We start from the raw sequence: 9360 nt of genomic DNA, 5'->3' as shown, positions 1-9360 counted from the left end.
TGGGTTTGGAAATGTCACCGGCGATGAGTCCTTGGTGGGGGAGAGACCTCCGGAGATGAGCAGAGAGTTGAGGGGGCTTGAGTTGGGGGATTTTTGGGGGGGGGGTGAGGTTTGTGGGGGGTATGGGACTTGTGCGGCGGTTTGGGGTTTGTGGCTGGGTATGTGGGTGAGGGGTTTGTATGGGTGGCTTGTGGATATGGATGTTGTGGGTGGATTGTAGGGGGATTGTGGGTGTGGGGGGGCTGTTTTGGGGTGCTGCTCAGGAGGGGTGGTACAGGCCTCCCTGCACGGCACATGGACTGGCTGCCCCACACTTGCAGGGCCCACAGCTTCCCCCCACAGGGCACATGCCCCCCCCTGCCTCCCCCCACCCCCCGCAGAGCCCATAGCTCACCCCCACAGCAGCAGCAGCTGTGGGGCACTCGGGGCCTGCTGCGGCCAGAACCCCTAATAGTGCAATGTAGCCCTGATCGCCTCAGAGCTGGCGCTGCTTGTGCTGCCTGTCATGGGATCAACCCAGCTTGGCCCAGGGCTACTAGGGCTGTCATCCAGGGGCCACTACCACTTGTGGGGATCACGTGTCGGGCCGGGCCAGGTCCTGCCTCCATCGAACTGGCCCGGCCCAACATTGCATGGGGCTTGTGAAGGCAGGACCCAGCCTGGCATGAGACGCAGTCCCCACGAGTGGTGTTGACCCCCAGGTGATGGCCCAAGTGGCCCTGGTGTGCCTGAAGTCATACGGCCCTGTGTAGAGCCATGCTGAGCTGGGCCAGTCCTGTGACATGGCACAAGTGGTGCTGGCTTTGAGGCAATTGGGGCTGTGATGCACCACCGGGGACTCTGGCCGCAGCAGGCCCTTAGCATCCCATGGCCACTGCTGCTGTGGGGGAGGAAGAGGGCTGTGGGGGACCCATGCCACCACATGTGCATAGCTGCCCCCTCCTGCCCCCAGTCCGTGTTTACTGGGGCTAGTGCCCAAGTGACAACCTTGCACTACTCCTGCTTGCCCCAGCATGTGAGCACAGCATGCTAGAGCAGCAGCGGGCACCATAGAGACGGTTTGGCTGAATGCCGGAGGTTCTGGAGGTGTGAGCCCCGTCTTGCCTCAGGGCACTGTGGGGAACTGTGCCTTGCTCTGCTTTTCTCTGCAGTGTTTTTATTTGATACCTGGAAATACAGGTATCAAATTTTGAGCCCACGCTGAAAATATGCAGCGCAGGGAACATTTTTTGTTCTCAGTGTGCCTCTTGCAATATCTCAGACTGGTTTGAAACCCTGCAAGAAGCATGTGTGCACTCATCTGGACATGCCCTATGGACCTTCAACTACAATTTTCTCAAGTGAAATTATTTAAAGAAATCATACTCCCCCAAGTAAAAGTGATAAAATTAATTGTTTCACTACATGAAGTATCTCAGATTTGAAAAGTATTATTAACACTAGACAAATAGCATTTTATTATTAATGGCCAGATGTATAATAGTGCTAATGGTCAGAAGAGGAGCAGTAATAAGGCTTCATCTCTTTACCGTCCTGGATTACAGGGTTCAGTCTCTATGAAGATTAAGGGCTGATTCTACTCCATCTATTGGGTGTCTACATGGATTTAAGGACCTAAATGTAATTCTGTTCTACCTTGTTCAACTTGTGAAAATTAAATGAATACATCTATTTTTGTAAGTTTGCCATCTTACCCTTAAGACCAAGTCACAAAAAAAAGGCAAGGTAGAGAATCCTGGTGTGTTAACAGTTTTTTTAGGGTCTTGAGCAAAGTAGAATAGAATCATTCTGGCCATTGACCTTTCCTTCTTTGGATCGCATTCTCTTGCTGTAGCTGCCCTGTCTCTGTCTCTTAGATTTTTCCCAAGGTTGGCACATTTTAGCCACCAGCCTAACTGTATTTGAAACTTTGAATTTTTGGCTTCACTTGATCAGCAGCACTGTGTTGTTTGCTTGCTGATGTCAGCACAGTAGACAGCATAGTGATAAAAATACTGACAACAGCACTGATTTAATTGTCACTAAGCTTAATGATGCTAGAGCTGTGAAGTTAGTAATGTCATTGGAGGCAGTTTTTAAAAATTACGTTTGTATATCAATCTGGATGCCTAAAACTGTTTTACATGATGTGCTTAAACTCAGTTTTTCATTTAATAATAAGTACATACTGGACTGTGCATTAGCCTAATAACATTGCGCAGTAGTGTGCCATGGCAAAAACTGTGCTAAAAGCTTATTGCAGTGTTATTAGGCTAATGCACAGTAAGCACCACTAAATAACCGTGCACCGATGCTACTGCACGGTAACTCTAGGTACTACACATTTAGTTGGTACTTCATTAGGAAATACTAAACTAAATGCACAATATCTAAAGCGCATTAATGAACGTGTAGACATGCCCATAATGTATATATTCATAAGTACATATTTATAATAAAATTCAGAATAATGTATTCAGAATATTTCATAAATTGCAATAGTCTCTTTTAAAAATGCCAGCTTCATGTTTTAATAAATTATTATACACAATGACTTGGCTAATTACATTTTTCTCAAGGGATACAGGGTCTGAAATTATGTACATCTAAAGTTTTTCCATAGCTATAGATTCTAGTTTTTGTTGACTTTTTTGGCTATTCTTTACATCATTAAATAACTGAGAATTGACGTATGCGGAATACTCCTTGGTGGAAAAATGCATTGATTTTTAGAGATGGTTGCACAAAGCCCTGTAACATTTTTCTTTTACTCTCTGTTATAAGGTGTAAATTTTTGTTAAAGTAAACTGCTCCTCAGAACATTTCATTTTCATTAGCACGGGTAGCTGTTTAGGATCAAATTCTGACAGCCTTATTCATATTATATAGCAATTTACTCAGCAGATGGTTCCACTGATTCTTCATTGAAGTAAGGGTAAAGATGTGAGAATTTTAAATATGTTGTTCTTTGTATGTGTATATGCTTACTTTTCAGCATGTTGTGGGGTTGTTCAAGTGGTTTTCTTATTATTGTGCATTTCAGTAGTAATTTGAGTAAGAGTATTAAGCATGAAAAATTTCTAAGAAGTTAGCATTGGTCACATAGATTCCCTGGGGTCATGGGGTGGGGAAAAGGGTGAAGAGCGAAGTTTTCCAGGATAATGGAGGACAAAGCCACACGTCATAGCACCACATGCAACTGCACAGAACTTAAAGTAGCACTAGAAAACTGGTGGGAGTTCCAGTTGGAAATAGGTAACATTTTTTGTGGCAACTTCACTGTGTTTTTTTACTAAAAGCTGCCTGAATGGCTTTATGGTTGCTTTTTGCATTGCTAATAGAGTGTATTCAGTGCTGCACATATAACACCTACCTGTGGCCTAAGTGATGTTCAGCACCTGCATCTTATTTGCCATTTTTATGACCTATTCTCAGTTGAGGTAACTGGAGGGATCTATTGCATTCTTTCATGTAAATATATTTCACTCAATTTTTCTATGATGATTTATAAAGACTATTATTTATTATTATTTATTTCTCTTAAAATGTTTTATTAGCTGTCTAAGGATAGAGATTAGATTTAGATGATAGGGGTTACAAAATCACATCTTCACTATTCTTGTGCACCAGAAGTTTGAAACTCAGGGATCAGACCGCAAACTCTAATGAAATTAGCCCCCAAGTGTGTGGAGTTTTTTTATTAATTCTGGTGTTTTGATGCATCTTTTGATTTTTAATTTTAGTTCTACCAATTCCCCCTGCCTTTTGGCTGCCGTGCAGGAACAGCTGGGAGAAGGGAAGTGGCAGTGGCGTAGGTACAGCTTCCAGCTACACAACACTGGCACAGTTTCTTACTGCCCTGGCCTGGTGCAGGCACAAACAAAGCCTTCTGTCCCGTTCCCCTTCCCCCCCAACCTGGGCTGGATTCAGTGGTTCTACAGGCCAGATCTGGCCCATGGACCTTATGTTGCCAACCCTGCTGTAGTAGATTTTTAATTGGAATAAGTGTGTCTTTCCTCTAAAGAGGATTCAGCAAAGTTCCTTCTAAATTATGTGCATGTGAAGTCATAGATATTGCAGTGCAAATCTTTGTATTCTGGTACTTGAACAAGAATTAATATAGACTTTCTGAAAACATAGCTATTGTTCATGCTCTGTACATCTGTCATTTTGAATGAGATGTGTGTATTGTCCTTGGAAAACTTTACATGCTATCTGAGATAATCTAAATGGTCATTCCCATTGTATAAAGGTAGATTTAAGGCTGGCCAAGTAGGTGTTGTATCTGCTCTGAAGAGAAAACAGTGGTGTCTGAGGGCCTGACCGTAGATTATGTGTGTTTTTTGTGTGCTTGGGATGATTGCTGGTCTTGTGGACATAAGTATGGCCATCCGAAATGTGGATTGTGGTGTCTAAAAGTTTGTTAGTATAGGAATATTCCAGAGAAAGTTTGATTGAGGAGCAAGAGTTGTTAAACCTAGGGTGAAAGTCAATAAGTGAGTCCAGGTATTCAGTTCCCTTGTTTAAAATGTCATCTATGTACTGTGTGCACAATGCAGGTTTGATTGTGCACTTTTCTAGAAATTCCTTCTCCAGTTGGCTTGTCCCTTAATATACCAATATCTTCACAGCTTTATGCCATGGTTTGGAGGAGGTGTTGATTGTTGAAGGTGAAGTTGTTTTGGGTGAGGATGAGGTGGATGATTTGTGCAACATGTTGTTGCAAATCTGATGGCTGTCCATGTTCTTGTAGGCATTTCAGGCAGACTGCTGTGCATTCATCGTGTGGGATACTAGCGTACAGGCTGCTGACATCCCTGGTTGCTAGTATGGTTGCTAGTTCTTGGGGAGGTGGCTGGTGTTCAGGATCTGGTTGAGGAAAGCTGTTGTATTTTGTAGAAAACTTGCTCTTTTGAGTGACAGGTGATTTCAGGATAGTTTCTATGAATCCTGATTGGGTCCTGCTGTTGGATGTGATGGGTCTCCCAGAGTTGCCTTGTTGGGAGCACATAAAAAGTTCCTGCGGTAGGAGAATTGGGGATTAATGGTGGAGTAGGATTTCCTGATGGGGAAAGGATTTGATAGTATTTTCTAATTCTAGAGCAAATACTGGTTTCCCCAAGTTCTTTATCATAGCTGGTGTCATTTGTCTGGCCAAAGTGATTGTGGTCTTGATGGTTGAGAATGACTGACTGTAGTTCCACTTTTGTCCACTGGTTTGACTGTTTTGTTGTTGGGTCTTTGGGGTTGCGTGACTTTTTGTCTCTCTGAAGGAGAAAATGTTGTTGTGGTCATGACATTTGTTGAGAATTTCACTGTTAGCTTTCTTTCTGAAACAGTTGATGTAGTAGTCCAGTGTGGGGTTATGTCCTTAGGAGGTGCCCAGTCCAATGTTTTATTGTTCTTTGTTTTACCTGTTGTGATAGGAGGGTTGTCAAAGGTGGTTCTGTCCTGGTACTGTAACTACTTCTTTCAGGAAGTCTGTGGAAGAATTCTTATTCTCTGCATGTATCTTGTCAGGTTGTTTTCATGGGCAAAAGTTCAGGCCTTTGGAGAGTACAGGTATTTCAAAGTGGGGTGGGAGGTGTTGTCATAAGTTAATGAAGTTGGTCTTCAGGGTGCTTCTGTTTTGATTCTCTCCTGTGTTGCTGGTGCAGTGCTTGAGATGGCTCCTGTTGTGATGACTGATTCAACTTTTTCCTCTTATATTGGGTGGCTGTCATCAAATATTTTTGGTGGTACATTTGGTTCTGCTGCATAGTAGCTAAGTATGTATTTTAGTTTAGTAGCATAAGTATGTCTGTTTTTAAACTGATCCCTTTTGGAGTAGGGTAGGTGAAGAAGAATTTCTCGGGTTTTTTTCTGAAGTTGTCCTGCATAGTTGTGTTGCATATATAGAGTTGTGTGTGTTAGCTAAATGGGTGCAGATGGCAGGGCCCCTTGGGATGATGCTACGTTTCTTGCACACAGTTAGGAAGATGTCACTGTGTAGCTTGACTTCTTTTCTCTTTCGTCTGTGGATTTTCCATTGCAGGCAGCAAACTTCAATATAATTTTACAACACACTAGCACTATAAAAACTCTTTATACTTATTTATGTGGAAACATCTAATGCATCCAATGGTTTTGATGCAAATGATAAACAATTTAAACTATAAAATATTAATGTTTGGTAAACAACAAAGCTCCTATAAATCGCCAGCATGAGCAATGGAATGTGTTGGTTGATATATTTTAGGACTGTTTTGAAGACGAATGCAAGAATTTTTCTTGAATGTTCTGAACACTTTATTCTGTTTTCCTTTTCCTCAGATGCAGATAGTGGGATGACCCCTGGGCGAGTCACCTATATTTCCTCAAAAAGCTGCCCAGTTTTTGATGACCGCTATGCGTGCATGGCATCAAATATTCCTGCCTTGGAGTTGATGGCTTTGTATGTAGCAGCTGCCATGCATGATTATGATCACCCAGGTCGGACAAATGCTTTTCTAGTGGCTACAAATGCACCTCAGGTAGGAATTGTTTTACTGGAAGGTTAAAATTAAAAATGTCTCTGTGTGAAATGTAAGGAAAATACAGTAAATAGACTTTCTCAATAAACCTAGGATGCCAGCTGATTTGGGAGGGTGGGGCGGGGGGGGGGAACGTCCTTTACCACAAGAAGCAGTGTGTTAGTTCAACCACGTTCTGCAGCGTCTGTATAGATTGCACGCTTCAGCAGGGCTCTTTGGTGCTTTTATCTAAGAGCTGATTCAGTCATCACCTGATCCATCCAAACAGTGGGTGAGACAGGTCCAAATAACACAGTGTCTCTTCTGGGCATGTGGTGGGCTCAGTGCAAGGGCGTGCTGAGTTTAAAGTGCTGGTGGTTTGTTGGGTTTTTTTTTGTTTTTTGTTTTTTAACATCTGTAAGCCGCCCTAGATTCTTGTTTCAGGTCAGTGGCCTCATTTTCTTATAGACCAAGGTTCTTAACCTTTCTAGACTTGAGGCACCCTTCCGTAACTGTTCTGACTTTAGTGGCACCCATGTAAAAACACTGTTTTTATTATAGTGCATAAAAAATAATGTGACAAGAAACACAGTGATTAAACAAACAGGTAAAATGCACAAATAACAATAATATTATAATTAGTGCAACATTTGAGCTTGGCAGTGTCTCTGAGAGTTACTGCTCTGGAAAGAGATTATGATGGCTTCTGTCACTTTGGGGTCAGAACACCCCAGATCTTTCATGTATTTATCCCTGGAGTAATACCCTAAGACCCAGTAGTAGTATTATGAGACTAAGGGTCAGATTCCATTTTACTCAAAAGGTGTCTAAATGGCACATGGGGGTGTAAGTGTGAAGTCTAGAAATTTGGTTTTTTGTTGTTGTTGTTTAATGCAAAATGAGGTTCTGTCTAGGAATGAGGGTGCAAAACCTTATATTTCATAAGATTAACAGTAAAACCACAAGCTTCCCCAGCTTGGTGGAAACTGCTCATTTTTAGCACATTGTCCAGAGAGAGGAGAGGGAGAGCAGGGAGGACAATAAAAGTGAAGAGGCAGCCCATTAAAAATAGAGATGGGGAGATTCTTCCTTCAGGATGGAAATGCCTTTGCAGGGCAGCTGAGTCCCTGTTCTGGGAAAGGTCTGGCTGACACAGTACAGCTTCATGCCATGTAGCACAGCTTGGTAGCAAGCCCTGGTTACATATTGCCTTTGGGAATAACCTCTTGGAATGGGGCCTCCTACCTTTCCCAGGGCATAGGGGACAAAGGACTAGGTTGCTGTAGCTGCCAGCTCCTGCCACTATTACCTTCACAGTCACAGCTTTCACCTGTTACTGGACAAGAGAGGCAAGTTCCACTGGGTCCTAAAGAGACTGTGATTCTGTCCCCAAAATTGCTGCAGCTGATTCCTGGTCTAGGCCTGTTCCCTGGAAATGGAAAAGTGCAGCAAGGTAGCTTGATTTGGAAGTGGGGGCCTAGTGGGACCACTGGAAGTGTCTCACAGACATCAATTGAGAATCACTGTTATAGACCCATCTCAGCCCTCAATAAACTAACACAGCTGATTTGGAGATACCTTTTAACCAGAGGGATTCCAGGTGCTCTGTTTGTGTGTAAGAATCATTTTCAGATAATGAAATTGAAAACAATAAAATAAATACAACTAAGAATGGAAACAGTCTTACATATAGGTGTGAGCTTTATTGCTTGTCAGGTGTTGAGTAGGGATTTTTTTAAATCTTCCAGTGACAGTGATGTGGTCTGACACTTATTTCACAACAGAACAAAAGAGTAAATTTATCTAGTTATTTGTATTGCAAAGGTAGCTTCTTAAACGGACACTAAGTAATCAATTTGAAAGAGGAGGACAGCTGTAAGAGACAACAACAGTAACAAGAGAGTAAAGTTGCTTTTGTATAAGCGAATGGAGATGCAGTTGAAAGGAAAGGAGAAACTTTTTAAAAGAAAAACTAGATACAGTAAGTTGAAAAAGTGTAGTAATTAAATGAGAGAGAGAAATGAGAGGAAAAAATAGTGTCATGGAAGAAAAAGCAATTTTTAAGAGAGCCCCCCAAATTTTATTTTCCTTGCCAGGTATCTTATGAACGTGTGTAGGGAACTGGATAGATTTATTTTGTGAGGGACAGATACTTTGGCTGTTTTTCTCTAATTTGTTTTCAAAACAATTTCAGAAGTCTGTCAAAATGGAACAGTTTTTAATGGAAAATTTAAAAATTATCTGGAAAATTATTTTTTAATAAAGTTTCATATTTGGGCAATGAGCTGCTAATATGAAGATTAATTTTGTGCAGCAGGTAATTTTTTTTTTTTTTTTTTTTTTAATTTTATTTTTTCAGTTATCACATTTCCCTTCTATGTGGTAGTGGTCAGGCCACAGCTGAAGTACTGCATCCAGTTTTGGGCACAGCACTTCAGGAGGGATGTGGGTAACCTGGAAAGGGTTCAGAGGAGGGCGACCCATCTGGTTAAAGACCTACAGAAAAACCCTATGAGGACCGCAAGAAAAGGCTGAGGTGATCTTGTGGCAGGAAATCGGGGATACGATGTTTACAAGGCCATCCATCAGAGTAACTAGAAACAATGGCCACAAATTGAGGGACAGCAAATTTTAGATTGGGCGCCAGGAAAAAATTATTTACAGTGAGGGTTGCCAAAGTATGGAATGGGCTTCCATGGGAGGTGATGCTGTCCCCTTCCTTGAAGGTATTTAAGAGGAGATTGGACAAACACCTGTCTGAGGTCATCTGACCCCAGCACTCCTTCCTGCCCAGGGCAGGGGGTTGAACTCGATCTAATAGGTCCTTTCCGACCCCAAAATCTATGACATCTATATAATGCGTGTGACTTTCTGGTACCCTTTGATGACA

The 9360-nt window shown here is 42.3% G+C and overlaps 1 protein-coding gene across 2 annotated transcripts in view; it reads left to right on the top strand.

Annotated features, from left to right (window-relative positions):
- PDE3B (phosphodiesterase 3B) overlaps window positions 1-9360 on the top strand; it is a 161587-nt gene that overhangs the window by 135381 nt on the left and 16846 nt on the right. For both annotated transcript variants that reach the window (XM_019551409.1, XM_019551408.1), the window contains one exon: window positions 6292-6491. In XM_019551409.1, the coding sequence (XP_019406954.1) occupies window positions 6292-6491 (200 nt within the window). The remainder of the gene's footprint in view (window positions 1-6291; window positions 6492-9360) is intronic.

The sequence above is a fragment of the Crocodylus porosus genome, unplaced genomic scaffold (genome assembly GCF_001723895.1).
Source record: "Crocodylus porosus isolate Cpor-Errol unplaced genomic scaffold, CroPor_comp1, whole genome shotgun sequence".
In the NCBI taxonomy this organism is placed as follows: Eukaryota; Metazoa; Chordata; order Crocodylia; family Crocodylidae; genus Crocodylus; species Crocodylus porosus.
The sequence above is the reverse complement of the archived record's forward strand: the minus strand, read 5'-3'. Positions and strand labels throughout refer to the sequence as shown.